The 17,397-nt window shown below is 36.6% G+C and overlaps 3 protein-coding genes across 3 annotated transcripts; 2 read left to right on the plus strand and 1 right to left on the minus strand.

Moving 5' to 3' along the window:
• Positions 1-768: 768 nt before the first annotated feature.
• LOC105233144 (uncharacterized) lies at positions 769-7,960 on the minus strand. The gene is made up of 3 exons (XM_049455083.1): positions 7,713-7,960; positions 1,223-3,063; positions 769-1,070 (listed from the first exon to the last, which is right to left on the minus strand). The coding sequence occupies exons 2-3, from the start codon at positions 2,658-2,660 to the stop codon at positions 1,006-1,008; spliced, it is 1,503 nt and encodes a 500-aa protein (XP_049311040.1). The 5' UTR covers positions 2,661-3,063; positions 7,713-7,960; the 3' UTR covers positions 769-1,005.
• Positions 7,961-11,858: 3,898 nt separating this feature from the next.
• On the plus strand, positions 11,859-12,927 carry LOC105233155 (uncharacterized). Its single transcript, XM_019992799.3, has one exon. The coding sequence runs from the start codon at positions 12,028-12,030 to the stop codon at positions 12,511-12,513; it is 486 nt and encodes a 161-aa protein (XP_019848358.1). The 5' UTR covers positions 11,859-12,027; the 3' UTR covers positions 12,514-12,927.
• Positions 12,928-15,828: 2,901 nt separating this feature from the next.
• LOC105233145 (uncharacterized) lies at positions 15,829-16,719 on the plus strand. Its single transcript, XM_011215119.4, has one exon. It carries the CDS (start codon positions 15,981-15,983, stop codon positions 16,641-16,643), a length of 663 nt encoding a protein of 220 aa, XP_011213421.2. The 5' UTR covers positions 15,829-15,980; the 3' UTR covers positions 16,644-16,719.
• The last annotated feature ends 678 nt before the right edge of the window (positions 16,720-17,397 follow it).

The following is a 17,397-nucleotide window of genomic DNA, read 5'->3' on the forward strand; positions in this document are numbered from 1 at the left end:
TTCCCCTTCTCTGCGAGTGACTTTTCTTGATGACTGACATATATAAAGAATTTTTTGTAGTTTTATTTATAAGAAATTTTCTAGAAAAAAATATATTCCTGGAAATTCCTTTGGTTCCCGTCAGAAAAAAGTTTGAATAACTTCCCCATGACAGAACTATGAAATACAGCCTCTCTGATCTTCAGCACTCATTTTATTTCTTGTTCTCGTGTTGCTCGTCTACAGTCTCTCTAAGAATAAAAAGGATTAAATTTTAATCGATACATATTTATATGCATATATTTAATATTACCTTAAAGACATTTTATTTTGCTCAGGTATGTTGAGTAGTACTCAAGTGGGAAACCGACCGCCTTCAAAGCCTGTACATTAGGCTAGCGCTACCCAATAGAAAGATATTTACAGCCACAATTTTTACTGGGGTATCCTACAAGAGCAATCGATGAATTTTAGTTTCATTTTTACTGAATTATCACTTAAGCCCTTATATGTGATAACAGTATAAGCTCGAGCTTTGAAATTTAACATATTGGATATATGAGGTGAAGCGGAACAAATAACAGACAATAACTTACCAGTCAATCAGAAAAACATAAATAATTAAATTTGTTGTAGGAGAGTAAGGAGGACCGATTTTCGTTACTATTTTGTTCATGTCCAATTCCAGTCTCCGTCATATATAAAGTAGCGTTCAGGTATCCTTTTCACGCAGATGGAGAGATGAACGGCTAGAGAGCTATCTTCTATGCAGAATGCTATACAACTTGCTTTATGTTTTCTTCACATTTAATTCAATCACAATTTAAAAGCTTACTCTTTATACATACAAACAGTTGATGATGTTTACATTTTTAGCTTGCTCTTACTTAAATAAATAAAAAATCTCATACATTCATAGACATTCACAATTTAAAGCTAAAGTTCATATGCACTATGTACTATTTGTATGTATGTATAGAGTGTTGAGGTAGACGATCTCAACTGGCCCCGTGCAAATAGCAGCCATCACCTTGAACCCGTGGTAGCAGCGCCAGGCTGTACAACCTTTTCCGGATCAATGATAATCAATTCTGCGAATGGTAAAGTATTTAAGCATGTAAAATATTTAAATTGGTTTTCTTTCACAACATAAACAAAATAAAAATATACAACGGTAATAAAATTAAATTATTTACAAGTAGAAAATAAAACATGCTATGTACGCAAAGAGACACACGCTCACCTTTTCTGCTCGGTCTTCGATCAGCGCGATATTTGCGTTGCTGCTGCCGCGCTATCACAGAGTCTTTCGCTTTCGCTTGCGCTTGTGCTCGCTCACGCTCTTCGTGCTCATCCAAACTGATTGGCTGCTTTTGTAGCAACACATTACCGTCACTACGATGCCGACGCACTGGGAATACCTTTCTTCGTGCCACCTGTGGCCCTAGCTCCGTCACATTCAACAGGCTACCGCATGTATGCGCTGCAGCGCTTACGCTCAGCTGCTCATGAGCACCGCTATCCGACATTTTGAGTGAGCTCTTCGAGCCACTTCCTTGACCGCTCTGTATGTTTTCCGTGGATGAGTTGCGTAGCTTACGTCGCCGACGACAGCGACTGAAGCTCTCCTCTTGCACTACCAGAGTGCCTGCCTTGCTGGTGCGCAGAAAATAGCGCGGTGCGTGATAGACTTCGTGTTCCTCGGCGTATTCAGGTGAAGAGAAGCGTCCCTTATTGAAACTAAAACGTTCCAGTATCGACTCAGAAGTTGCCGGTGAACGGCCAGAACTATGCGAACGCCTGTAGCGACGCTTCTCGCGTGGACCAGACGATGAAGAATTACTCGGCGTGGTTGGGGTCGTGGTTGTGGAAGGCGGCGTAGGCAAATCGGCTAGATTGAATGAGTTTTGTGCACTCTTAACGTTGCCATTTATATCGGAGTTTGCATCGGAGATTTCATTAACTTTGAAACGTACACCTTTCAAGGAATTGGCGCGTCGTTGTATTTTGTAATCGGGCAGCTCATTGGTGAAATAGTCAATCGTTGAAGATAGGGTAGAGGCATGTTCCGTGGACGGTGTAGTCTCGAGACTGTTCTTGTTAGAAGGTACTGGCGAGGGTGTCGCCTCTTGTATTTGCAAGCCACTAAATTGTCGTTCCAAAGCTTGTTTTATGGATTGTGCCAAGTTAGTAGATGCGGCTTTGCTGACCCGCTTGCGTACTGGCTGCGCTTTATTTCCTCCTTTAACCGGCTTCGGAGATGTAGTCGTTTGTGGTTGACTATAGCACTGCTCTTCTTGGCTGTCCACATCCACCAACAATTGACCTTTATGATCGTAGAGCAGTATACGCGGCAGCGCGATGTTGGAACATGAACGTGATGTACTCAGCTCCCAGCGCCAATGTTTCGGTTTGCGCAGTTTCAAGCTCAAAACATTGGCGATCTCCTCGTCAACATCTGCATCAGCATAAACGTCATTAGAGGTGGCATTGGTGGTCGTTGTCGAATGTTGTGATGAATAAGCTGTATCAGGTGTTCGAGTGTATTCATTGTTTCGGCCATATGAAGTGTTGCCATGGCTGTTGTTGTTGTCATTGTACTGTCTATTTTTTCGTTGATTTGCAGTTTCCAATGCTGCAGCTGTGCGCCGCTGTTGCATATCTACAAACAAATCGGACATTATGTTCGCGTGTGCTGAGGCGTATGAGTGACCTAAGCTGAGTGCAGCGCGCTTTCTGGTCTGGCGGGTGGGGAGAGCAAAGAAAATCACAATTGTTCAGCTGTTTGTCGACACCGCTCATCAAATGATATTTATATATGCTGACAGGTGTGCTCATATATTCGTTTGTTCGTGTGCGCACGTCGCTCACCGCCTTCATACATTTCTTAGTCAGACATTCATGACATTCAGCGCACTAGCAAGACACACCTGTTCTATTTATTTATGTTTCTTTCTTATTTAATTTAGACTTCTTTCTGTTGCGCTTAGTTAACTTTAACGCTAAATTCACCACTTGCAATGCTTCTTCCTTGTGTGACAGCAGCAGCCTTAACGTTGAAGCAACCAATGCTATGTACACCAACTGCGGCGAAAAAGAAAAAACACACAAAAAAATAAATATAAAAAAATAAATGAAACACAAAAAAAACATCGATAATATCGCCAACATGAAAAATATTTTTTATTTATATAAAAATATTTTTGCAGATAAAGCTGACGCTGAAGATGAAGATCACCATTTAGCCGCTGGCTAAGTGCCAAATAAAAAATGTACAAACAAATGAATTGTTTAATACTTGTACATGCATTTGTATATAACACAACGTACATACATACACATGTGAAATATTCGTATCAAAATATATTTATGTGCGGAATTTCGAAAGTATACACCTCATTTGTGAAATATTTCTGTTTTTGCACTGAATATTTTGTGCGTTTGCACTTGATCAGCTGCTCTTGTGGTTGCTCTTTTTATACTATATATACTTCAGCTTGTTGCACTTTAATGAAATGTTGTTATTGTTGTATAATTTTGATATTTTGCATTGATTTGTGTAATTTATTTTCACTGCTGATTTCGATAGTTTACCCTAATTGCCAAAAATCTTTCAGATAGCATCTAATCGCTCATTATATCCACCATAATTAGTGTAATAATCGGAGAAAATCGCTTAACCTCTTCAATATTTATGCACGTGTATAAATGCAAACACATATACACACATGTATTTCTTGTGACCGCCAGCTTTACTCACGTTTTATTCTCAAAATATTATTTATATTAACGGCAAAGCATTGGCTCTTGTCGCACCAAACGTTGACTTCACCCGCACAATGCCCCGCATTACTTCGTGTGTGTATTTATAGAATACGTGCGCCGTTCTCGAATTTATTTTCAATCGACTGCGACGCCAGCGGCACACTGTGGGACATGGTACGTGGTATTGAATGAAAGAATTTGTCACAAAAATATTTCAACTGAGAAATTCCAATTAAATTATTGCTTTACGTCATTTAAGGGGTTATATGGCTTTCCTCGAGTAAAAATCGTCTTTATTCCGATATTTTTTTCTCACATAAAAATTAAACTTTTCACTAGAATTTTTATTGTTACAAACATACATTACTAACAAATAAATGTTGAATGTTTTGGAAAAAATATTTTCAACTCAGCCTTTCAACGCCATTTTCGGTAATCAATCGGAAAAATTTAAAATCATGAAGATCAGTTGAGTAGTTCTCGAGAACAGACTTCAAAAATACAGTTTCGATAAAAACACGCTTAAAGACGGCGCACTTAGCCTAGCTAGCCTCGAGCACACAAGTTCTCAAGACTGTATCTCCGAAAGTACTACTCGGATCATTATATACATATATGTATATGAAACATTAATCTTTATCAGAATTAAATTCGGCTAAAGTCTTCTTAGTGGAATTCAAACCCCGCACTTTCTTGTTGACTGTGCGGCATGAAATACTAGCCATCATCGATTCGCCATTTCTTTGATCGTTATTTTTAGGTATACCAGCTTGCAAAAAGCAAGCGACGACAAAGTTATTGAGTTGAAAACAGTGCCAATCCTAAAATAGATTTTTTAAATTCTATCATTTTTTTTTTTTGAATTATGAGAACTTTTGATGGATGTAATCATTTAAATGAAAACTGAATAGCAATTTAAGATATAAAACTGCAATTAGATACAACGAATCGCATTAGCGAGGGGCTTTTGTAGTTGGAATATCTTTAAAAAGTGGACGTAGCCTCGCTCCTAATATGTTTTATATATGTACATAAAATAATTTCTCAAATCCATCAAGTAGTTTCGAAATATATTCAATTCAAACAATCATACATCTAGTGTGTTTAACGTAGGAACCTGCTGACGACAGCCTTATTACAGGGCGCTCAAAAGTTCAGCTGATGAAATCAATGCATTGATCAGCGCCCTGAAAATGCCAGGCATTATCAGTACCAATTGGCCGCATGAAATGGATACTCTAACCGCCTTGGTAGGGTTTGAGGTCTATCTAAAACCTTTGAAATACTTTGGGTTCAGCACTCGGCTGCAATACAACTCCGCATTTAACTGACAAAGTGTTCTTTCCTCATTCGGGTTTGAATCACAATCAGATTTAAGTCTCTCTCTAAAACTCTTTCAAGCCTAAATAATTCACGCGAAAAAGACCCTAGCCATTTGACATTCCGACTAGTGGAGATCGCACCGCTAATATCTAAACGTCCATCAATCCAGCTAATCCAAAGACCACCCAGAACCCTAAAGTCCAAGTACATCAGGCATTATGTAATTACATGCACCCAGTATCGAACCGCGGCCCACACAAAAACCCCGACCTATCAGATAGGTGCCTGTGATGCAAAAATGTAAGTAGAAGTCCCAGACTCAGATAGAATCTAAAGTCTAGGTTACCCTCATCTAACAATACAATACAATACAATCAAATGTTTCCTCTTTATAATATTATTATAGATAAGGTATGAATGCTATCTGGATATTGTGTTCGATGTGTTCCCCTAACGCTTTCTGAGCCAAAAATATCTATATAAGGAGCGCCGTTAGAGATAATTTAATCGAATACTGTCACCATTTTTAGAATTTTAAGTCGCATTAATTGGAAAGTTAAATGAACACAACAAAATGGGTCTAAAACTAATGATGATTAAGAAGACATACAACTGAGAATATTTATAGAGGGTTTCCAACTTGTAAAAAGCTTTATTAAAGAAAACATCTAAGAAAAATAAATTATAACGAAAAAAGCTTAATTAAAGCTTTAGTAAGGATTACTTATTATTTTATTATACCCAAAAAAGGGTACACTAATTTGCCAGGAACTTTATAGTACCCAGAAAGAAACGTTAGATATCCTCTAAAGTACATATTGAGTAGTCGAAAAAGCTTTTCGTATTTTCCCAATAGATCAGTCGTATATCTCCAGTGCTACCAATCACATTGTGTCATACCAAATGGTGTTGGAAAGGTGCGCCTTTTAAGCTTCATATAAACAAAAAAAATTAAATTCGGGGAAGTTGTGAAAAAGTTACAGCTGTTAAAAAATGAGTGAAAGTAATGAAGAAATTCGTTATAAGTATGTTGAAATTTTTGTATGAAAAAGGGAAATTTGTGAAGTTTACGGATACGATGCTGTATCAGTTCGTGTGGTTCCCTCGCCTCCATTCTGGAAATGTCGATTTAAACTGATGAAGGTTTTACACTGATGGAATAATGTTTGTCGCGAAAAAACGACAAAAAGTGCTTGACCAAAATGGCACATATTTGTATATTCATTTATTAGTATAAATATAAAAACAATAAGCTGAAGTTTGTTTAGAAATACGAAAAGACTTTTTCGACCACCAATTATGTACATATGTATATAAGTGATAAACTAAATATGTATGCACAATGTATATAAGCGAAATTATCCTTTAGTTTTTATCTATCAGACCTCTCCTAATCAATAATTGCTCATTTGACGGCATCTCGCTATCGAACTGTATTAAATATAGCAACCATACGAAGTGGTCGATCAAAATCAAGTTCCTGTATGGATTTTTTTATTGTGAAATATGAATATCTTCAAGAAACTCGATATAAACTATAGTCCACACTATAAACACAATATCGGAAATATTGTTCGGATTGGGCCGCTATAGCTTATAGCTACCATACAAACTGACCGATTAAACTCAAGTGCTTGCTTGGAAAACTTTTTTAACTTTTTTAAGGTTAGCTTGTTTTTGGTTAGAGCGACATCTTTATTATATGGCGCTTTGATCTGAGAATTATACATTGGACAATAATATGTGCCAAGAACTTGAATGTGATTGCAACACAATTGTTGTTATTCTTTTAAGCTAGTTATAAATAAATGATACTGTGCAGAGTATTATAGCTTCGGAGCAACCGAAGTTGGCATTTGTTTGTTAGTATTCGTGTATTTCACTTCACTTTTTGTGCTTGCGCTGAAGCTTTAGCGATTGTCTATTTGCGCCCACTGTGCGATATCAGCATCGACAAGCGCTACCATATCAACGACAATCAATTGAAATGTTGCCCGCACGATTGCACTATTGATGTGCATATTCTGGGCACATGTATGTAAGAACGTATATACAATGTATGTATATAACAACGCCTCATAAGTGGGTCAGAAGCACTTGTTGTGGTTATTGTCATTTCATTAATTGCATTTTTATTGTTTCAAATGACTTTGTAGGCATAGTACTACTTAGTTTGCAGCGATTATAAGAACTGGTATTTAAATACATTTTTGTTTGTGCCTTTTCGCACATTTAGTTCGGAGGTTTGTTCTCTTCAAAAAATATTTAAGTCTTTTAGTGTTTAGATCACATTTTAAAATATTATTTTGTGGCTGAATTTTATTTGTTTTTATTTAAATATACACTTTACTGCTTAGTCAGATTTTTAAGTATTTTTATATAGCCATATATATAAGGTATATATAAATACACATTTTATGTGATTAAAGCAGTATTTTCAAAAATATATGCATACATTATTTGGAAGCTTTTTACCATACACTCCACCAGCTATAAATTAATAAAAAAGATTTCGCGCTGCTTGATATACAAGAACGTATGCAATCAATATATACTATATATGTATGCATGTCAACAATAAGCATATATAGTATACTATATTTTATATTATACAGCATCTCTACATATTAACATATACCACATACTTAAAAAATATGTAGATTTTTTATTAGCACAGCAACAGGCTGACGTCTGCCAACAATCACAATAACAAACACAAAATTCAATTGAACGTCGCGTCGCTGTCGTGATCGTCTATGTGACACTCCGTTTTCCAATAATCGAATTTCCGCAATTTTCAGCTCAAAATTACCGAACAGCTGTGCCCAGCGGAGAATTTCACACTGGCACGAGCGCCCGCGAATGCGACTAATGTGAGCGATTTTCCTGCCAATTTTCCATTTGCAAAAACAAAGTCAAACACAAAATATTAAATTAGTAAATACACGCTCGTACTCGCACGCTAAACTTAACGCACCGTCACGCTCAAATTTCGAAAACAAGTTCTCGATTTCTGCAAAACCGCTTTCACTCATTCAGATTTCAGAAAATCACTATGCCGTTTTGCTGGCGCAATACTCTCAAAACGACGCGGCATGTTTCTGCGAGCAGCGGATTTTTGTGGTGGGCGGCATTTAATACAAATAAATATTTATTTGTACATATTATAGTTTGTGCTTTGTTTTTGAATTAACTCATACAAAATAATTATTCGAAACATAATTTATTTGAATTTGCTTTCGAGTTAAAATTGATATTTTGATGCGTTTTCACAAATGGCCATTTATTTATCTCTCTAAAAGAAAACACTGAAAACAATAAATTTGTGTTTATATAACATAAATTTACGTGGGATACATACATACATACATATACTTCCACAATTTCATACATATTTAGAATAGTTTTAGCAAATATCATTCATTCATTTTGACTTATACAATAGAAATTTACGGTATCCAACTCGAATAAAAAAAGTTAAATTCCGAAACTCGAGAGCCTAACGTTTACTACTTTATTTACTCTATTTGAACATTTAGGAGCAACGGTAATTTGTAGAATTTAGGTTAGATTAATCTGGTAGACCATAAGCTATACATAGACCAGTTTTGGTCCTTTGTGATACCAGATGGAGTTCAGTTGCTAGGTTTAAGAGGAGTAGTCATTATGCCTGCACTTGACGCAAATTTTAACAGACTCTGAGACCTGACTCTCGATACTTCCACATTTTTTAGCAATCTCATCCACTATTTCATTGCTCTCGATGCTTTTGTGGCCTGGCACCCAGTAGAAGTAAAGTTGCTTGCTGCTGGCAGCACTATCCACTGCTGCCCTACTTCCCAAGACACTTCTGGCCGATATGCGAAACAAACTTACTACGTTGACTACCACTTGGCTGTCTACGTAGATGTTGGCTCAGAAATTGCATACGGTTGCTCTAGAGGCCAGCTCCGAGAACTTTCCGATAGCAAAGGCCTCAGCTTGATATACTGCAGTTATCAGGCAACTTAAAAAATCTGGCCAGTATATTTGCGCACCAATTCCATCGTCCATTTTGAGCCATCCGTGTAGATGTTTAGAGTGTTGCTTGTGACTAACATACCTTTACGACAGCCATGTTTTTGTTTACTTTGAACCTTATTTACCAATTGAAAAGTGGGATCATGTAGTCGGTGTTTGCCCAACCGCCATTACCCACCGACCTATGCCCGAAGTCTCTATTTGTAAATTCTCCTGCAGCCAGTAGTCGTCCCGACGATTTTGCTGCACAGTTTTCAGCGAAGAGGTCTATAGGTTGCAGGTTTAGTATCAGTTCAAGACCGCCATTGGAGTTGTTCTTAAAATCTCCGTTATGCACAGCGCAGCGAGTCTCTGAACCCTTTCCATTGGTTTCCGGTAGGTGGATTTCCGTACTCCTGTCCACCATACTACTGCAACGTAGAGCAGAATTGGTTTTACACTAGCTGTGTAGCTTCAGTGCATGAGAGAGGTAGAGAGCCACCAGGTTGTTTCGGGCAACTGCCTTTTGGAATAATTATAACAATGTGTGTTATGTATATTTGATTACCATTAACTTAACGCAAACATCCAAAAAATGGAAACGTATTTATATTGCCTTCATAGCTAAAATAGCTACCTGCATTGAAAACTAGTTCTCGAGTCTACAAGTTAAAATTTAATAGCATTCGTTCTCTGATTTCATCACATAGTTTAGTTAAATCGACATTTATGTATGACAAGTACCATGTGTAGAACTCATCCTAAAAGTAGGCTATGTTTCATCTGCAGTTGTAGAATAACGCACAACGGTTGCCTTATTTTAGCCTGCACTGTGCCGATGCATCCCTGTAGGAAATATATAAATTAGTTCTCCATATGTACATATATTACACATATTATAGGCTGTATATATATTATATATTATATATCAAATTCTTACAAACTATATCGGTCTTCCTCTTCCGTCTCTCATTCGTAATGAGAAGTCTTGTTACTTTACATACATATATACATATATTGTTCGCTTAACCTTTGTTGGCATTCTGAAATGTACATAGTAAGTAAATACTTAAGTTTGTCTGTTCATGCGTATATATGGTAACATGAGGTGTCCAATGTACAGATGTATATACTTTCGTGCAATTTCATTCTAGAATCCGACAAGGAGTTTTACAAAGCGACCAAATAGAACTTCTTCTTAAACGCCTGTCGCTCCATCTCTCTAACATCTGCCTGATGATTTTCAAGAACCCTCATTTTTTTTAATATTTTCATCAGTTTAAGGGTTCGAAGGTCGTCTAGAACGAGGCATGTCGACAACTATCACTCGACCGTCTTTGTAGGCCTTGTACCACTCATAGGCTTATGTGTTTTTGATAAAACTAAATTATCGTAAGCATTTTCTAATACTCACAACGATTCACACAAGAAATTTCATGAGAAATACAAAGTTTGAAACGAATTCTTCTTCGATACTGCTGTAAACAAACTGGTTAACAGATCGGGCTCATATATGGCACAGTAATTAGGAACAGTCCTAACTACTTAGCAAAATAATTTTTTTTTTTGGAATATCATTCCAGCGAAATTTAATTATAATTTCCGGTTGCTTTTTTGTCTTAATGTACATAAAGTGTATTTTTTGTGATCAAAAGGGAAATATTTGCTACATTCAACCAAATTCATTCTAATTGATTTGATATGTATGTATAATTTTATAAGTATTTTCACTATTTTAAAGTGTACGAAGAAACCGTTAACATAAATCATTACTACCGTCTATTCAACACCTTGCGAGAGTATTGAAAACATAAAGCTAATTGTTACTAAAGTTTTGTTATGTTTATTATAATTGACTCTGTTAGTATGTATGGAATGTGCGATCAAACTCATCTTTCCTAATTCAGTTATTTCATAAATAAAAAGGCTTTCAGTAGAGCCTCGTAGATACTATGACAGAGCATGCGTTTATATTTCGTGGAGTTGTTGTTTTTTGCTGTAGAGTCATAGAAAATTATAATCCCCTTATTAGTATACTACTCGTATACCACCAACATCTTCAGTTGTTCCAATTCAAGGCATAACTAACGAAAATTTCATTATATCAACAACCCATCTTCATATATTTATGTATGTCACATATATACGATTATCATATACATATATCTATGCTTGTATGTATGTATCTACAATATTATCAGAACGTTTATAAATAAGATGTTCCGCATAATAACATTACTCACTCCAATTTAATTGACAAAAGTCTTGATACGAAATTTCATACCCACATATATAACATAAATATGTGCAAGTGGCTAGGCTTAAGCTCGATTACTTAATATAAAACAAGTTACAGCTTTCATTAACTATTACAGCTGAACTTGCGCTCAATTGATTAGCAGCAACAAATCGCATTCCGTAAATGTCAAGCTCTGTGTTCTAAACAAGGAGTATAAATATCTCAAATAAGGGCATACATATCTATACACAGCCATACATAGGCGGCTTCTACCGCTTGTAGATACTCTCATTACTTGTTTTTCTTGATAGCGTTCATGCGAAATACACACATAAATCAAACAATAATCAGCATAAGAGCACATAAACCGAGACGAGAGATATAAAATTACCGCAAAAACGGGTGTCTACTTAAGCGTTCGTAAATATGTAGGTAGATATGTGTGTGTGTGTAAGCAGCTACATTCATACGATCTACTCATGAAGCGGCGCTGTTTTCGCGTAATTGTTTGATTAAATAAATTCTTTCGAAAATTGTCAATTAAATAAAAACCGTAGTAGTCGCCTGAAGGCAGAATCAGTCACAGTTTTTGCGTACCCGTTGACGGATCATAAACGCGAGCGCAACGCCTTCCATTGTTGGGCAAAACACGAAAGAATCGAAAGATAGTGAAAGTGTGCATAATTGAAAATTGAAAGAACAAAACATTAAACAAAGCTGAAATGAGAAATCTAATCTACGTGTTTGCAGCAGCATTACTATGCCTCTGCGCTACCTCGGTGCAGGGCGATTTACTCGATTGCAATGAGAAAATCATACCCGCGCTATCGGATTTACCGATCATTGGACCGAAAGTGAGCAGCGCTGAGGAAAGCTCTGAGCACCAGGTGCGCGATTTCTTCAAAAATGTCGGTTGCCAAATTAAGAAGGGCGCTGAAAAGGTATCCGAGCAGGCAAAGAAAATTGGTACTGAGCTGAAGGAGGGCGCCAAGAAGTTTGGCGAGAAGGCCAAGGATTTGGGTTCTGATATAAAAGATAAACTTGGCGATATTAAGGATAAATTCTCAAAGGACTCTTCGGAGGAACTTACAGCCCATAAGCTACTCAATGTGGAACTGATAAATCCGGATATACTCAAAGCTGAGCAACAGTGCGGCCATGGACATATTTTGGACGCTTTGGGCAACTGCAGTAAATTGAGGAAGTGAGAAGTGAAAACATATGAGAGAATATTCTTGACTTTTAGGCAGTGATGATTAATCCCAAAGAATTATAAAATTTAGTGCATTACTAAAATAGTTTGTAGTTTAAAATATACTATATGTAGTTTAGAAAAGTTTCATGAAACTATAACAAACACGTATTAAACGAGTATTCTGAGTCACAGAAATATTTGCAAACAATTGCTTAGAATGCTGAAGATTCTTGATATCAGATGAACGCTTTGTTATTAGTGAATTTAATATTGCTCAGAAATGTATGTATGTGTGTATATACATATATTTAGTTTAAGCTCTGTACGTTTAGTATGTAGGCATGTATTTCATTTTAGTATACTGAAAACAGGCAATGTTATCAGCGTAAACAACGTGTATAATATATTCAAACCAAATAAAGAAAAACAAACAAAGGGCATTAAAATAGCCAAATTATTTTAAAGAACTAAATGTGGTAAGTATGTAAGTAATATTAAAAAAACAAAAACCGTTAACTTGATGCTTGCAGAAATCTACTATTGTGATCCGATCCAAATAATTTTTTCGGCGATTATATCATCATCATATATGTATAGCTCGTCAAATATTTCCCTTTTGATCACAAAAAATACACTTTATGTATGTACATTAAGACAAAAAAGCAACCGGAAATTATAATTAAATTTCGCGGGAACGATATTCTAAAAAAAATTATTTTGCTAAGTAGTTAGGACTGTCCCTAATTACTGTGCCATATATGAGCCCGATCTGTCAACCAGTTTGTTTACAGCAGTTGCTTAAGTCAATACAAAATATCGAAGAAGAATTCGTTTCAAACTTCGTATTTCTCATAAAATTTCTTGTACGGAATCGTTGTGAATTTTAGAAATGCTTGTCGAAGATAGCTCGTCAAATGAAAAGCTTTCCATACCTATTTCCGATTGTTCAGTTTGTAAAGCAGATTCCAACAAATGGGACGTATGAAAGATTTGAGATCGATATCACAAAAACTGAGAGACTAGAGACCGAAATAGCATAACCGACTCAGCTCATCACGCTAATAATTTATAAATTGGGTAGTTTTCGCATTTGTAATAAAATTTTAACTTTTTTTATACTAGTAAATAAATAAACAAAATTTGGTCGACAACTTTTTGCCATTTTTCCGCTAGAGACTTTATTATATTATATGTAAAACTTTTCTGGTAGTTCGATGGTGCAAGGTCAGGGCTATATGGTGGATGCCTTTAAACTTCCCAGTCAAGCTCTCGCAGTTTTTGCTGAGTCATCATCTAGCGTTGTAGTGATGGAAGGCGAAGCCCTTTCTGTTGAACAGTTGACAGTAAAATGTAGATGATTCCTTTCCAATCCCACCAATAACTCAGCATAACCTTTCGAGATGTCAACCCTGGCTTTGCGACCATGTGTTGAGCTTCACTACGCTTAGACCATGATCTTTTTCACACAATATTGTCGTATTTGACCCACCTTTCGTCTCCTGTTACCATTCGTTTCAGAAATGGTTCGATTTCATTCGTTTCAGTAAAGAATCGCAGATGTTAATTCGGTTCATTAAATTTTTCACAGACAATTCATGTGGTACCCAAACATCGAGCTCCTTTTTGTAGCTAGCCTTTTTTAAATGGTTAAAGATGTCGTGGCTGCTTATATGATGGTCTTTTCCATAATTTCATCGACTCTCTGAATGATAGGTCGACCAGAATGAGGCGCATCTTTCGATATTTTCAAAATGGAGGCGAGCGAACCATTGTTGTGCTACATGAACTGATACAGCATCGCCTCCGTGAACTTCACAAATTTCGTTGGTAGCTTGCGTGACATTCTTCCATTTTTTATTCAAAAATTTCAAAATATAGCGAATTTTTTCATTGTTTTCATTTATTTTTGAACAGCTTTAACCTTTTTTCAACTTTCCCGAATTTAATTTTTTATCAAATGAAGCTAAAAGTCCCACCTTTCCAACACTATATGATATGACACAATGTAATTAGTAGCACTAGAGATATATGACTGAAACGGCATCTATTGATAAAATACGAAAAGACTTTTTCGACTATCCAATCGACTGCTCAATCTTTTGTTTTGATGGCAAACTTAAACTCCATGGTGCCTAAACCCAAGCTTTCGCAGCGGCACATTAAGGCTTGCATGGAGTTTGCAAATAGGTACTGTTTTTGGTGCGAAGAAAAAGAAAACAATTTCAGTTTAGATGGCTCTGTTAGTTGCAGAAGATATTGGGGAGATATGCGCCAGGATCGCTGATCTTGTTCTAAGCAAAGATTTGGTTGTAGCAGCGTTACGGTATGGACTGCGTTCTTCTATATGTGAAAATGTGTTTTTCGGTTATAAAATATGTAGTTATATATTGGTTATCAAACTATCAAACACTCATATTGAAGCGATGTATGAGTTTTGGCTATAGAATGGTTATATATTGATCATTATATCTGACTGATTTTCGATTTTTTTAATGATAAGCTGTTTTGCATTTTAGGTATGCGATTTCATACAAATTAAGTTCAAAACTTTTTTCAATAAAATATGCGACTAAAGTTGAAGTAATAGAAACAGTGAAATTTCTTATAATTCTTTGAGATTACCAAATTGTTATTATTCAAAAAATTTAAAATGTTGGCTGTGGCTATTCCGACTTTTTCACAGCTTGTAGGAGTTGAAATAGAACTGCAACGAATATATGTCAAGAACATTAAAATGAAAGCGCAAAAGGTCTTAAGAAGAAGAAAGACAAAACAAAAACTCACATAACAAGTTAGGGCTTAAGCCAATATATAAAAACAAGCCTCACTTTAATGAAAAAAACAACTGCTTATTTGACGAACAGGTTTCCCTATTAGCTTTACTCATATTCAAAGGCCACACTCGAAGTAATTACAAGACCAAATACCAAAGGTGTGCTCTTCCGATGCCCTTACCAGTGAAACAAAGCTGGACGTGTAAACGAAGAGGTGACGAGTTGTAAGAAATGCGCTGGAAAACGAAAGAAACGCAAGAAACGAAAGAACCGAAAGAAGTAGTGCAGCTTTTACCAAAGGTAAATAAAAAAATAAACAAAATAAATTGTCACCCGACAAAAGTCACTCTGTCAAAAGAGTAGAGGTAGTGTCTGCGGCGAACAGAAAGCGTGCAACCCACTGAGCTAGTCGTGTGGCGCATTACCTATGCATGTATTAAACTAACTATATACATATGTATATACATAATTCAACTAGGCACACAAGTGGATCGCGTATCTTAAGAAAACTTGGGCAACCAATTGCATTGGCTTCAAAACAAGTTTTAGTAAAGATTTGTACTTCAAACGCTACGGGTATCGCGCTACGGTAAAGCTTAAACGCAGCTACCTTTATACGAATATATACATATATACACAGTAGTTGTCAATACAATCGTCTTTTGCATTAGTAACATTTAGCTGGTGTTTTCGTGTCGAAGAAGAAATGAAATTTCTTGAAACTTCCGTATTGCGCGCTTTTACACTATTCAGCTGCGTTGTCGCACTGACAACTGCCGCCGTAATTTGTATCGATGAATCATCATTAAACAATACACAAAGCGGAAAAGTCAACGAACTGCAGCGTAAAGCAGGTGATGGCATGGAGGTGGACGCCGCTGTACTAAACTTAACTGATTCCAGCAACGATTCCACTAATGGCAGTCACCACGGCCAAAGTCAGGTTACACAATTTTTGCAAACTGTACAGGATACACTGGAGAAGGCTAAACCTTGGGTTGTCGAATTGGAAAAGGAAGCCAAGCGACTGGAAGAGACCGCCAAACGGTTTGGTGAAGGTGTCATACGCGGTCTAGGCAGTTTTGTTGATCGTTTGATTGGTGTAGGTAACGGCAGCGGTGGTCCAAAGCCGACACGTCATGAACAGTCATCAACAACAAACCCTCTACACACCTCTACGGCAGACGATAAAACGCCTGACTTACCGACCACAACCGTTAAAGCTGTTGTTGCTGTTGTGACCGAAACTTTGGCTGCTGTGAGTGCATTTGATGATGCAGAGAATGAAATTTCTGAGCACGATAATGCTCTTTGCCCCGACGGCTTCGTGGCAGATGTAAATGGAATCTGTCTGCGCAATCATAATTGAGTTGACAAGCTAATCGCTTATTAACTGGAGAGAATACATACTCATATATACAATATAAGCGCGATAAGAGAATCATTCGCAACATTTATACAATCTCAAAATATTCGAAGCAAAAGTAACTAATAAATTATACTGATTTAATGTAAGAGAAAGTGTCATTTAGATACATAGGTGATTAATATTAAATAATAAATAAAACAGCAGATTGGCTAATAAGCCAATATAATGTGCCGCTCTAAAAAAATGTGTGCATTCATTTGACTTATACATTATATACTATTTGCTATCCAATATAAGGTTTGCCGGATGTGCAAAAAAGAGTCTTTTTTAGATATGTGGAGGCTAGGGAAACTGCTGACCCGATTATACCCATTTTGGACACAAAGGCACATTATTATAAGAAAAAGATTCTGAATTTCATTAATAAAGGGTGGTCCATTTCGAGGTTCCCTACTTGAAGAAATATGAATCTATGGATCCACCATCCCACAAACCGTACCAAACCGTTGTTTTTTCTGGATCAAACGACAGCTTTTGAATCTCTTCACATTGTTCTTAGACCCAAATGCGGAAATTGTGCTTGCTTACATACTCATTTAGGCAGAAATTGGCCTCATCGTTGAACAAAATTTGGTTCGAAAACGTCCGTCCGATCTTCTTAGAACTTTTCAAGAGCCCAAAGAGCGAAGCGATGTTGCTTTGGAAGGCCGAGTCGCTTCAGTTCGTGCACAAGCTGTATTTTGTACGCTTTCAA

The sequence above is a fragment of the Bactrocera dorsalis genome, chromosome 4 (genome assembly GCF_023373825.1).
Source record: "Bactrocera dorsalis isolate Fly_Bdor chromosome 4, ASM2337382v1, whole genome shotgun sequence".
In the NCBI taxonomy this organism is placed as follows: Eukaryota; Metazoa; Arthropoda; class Insecta; order Diptera; family Tephritidae; genus Bactrocera; species Bactrocera dorsalis.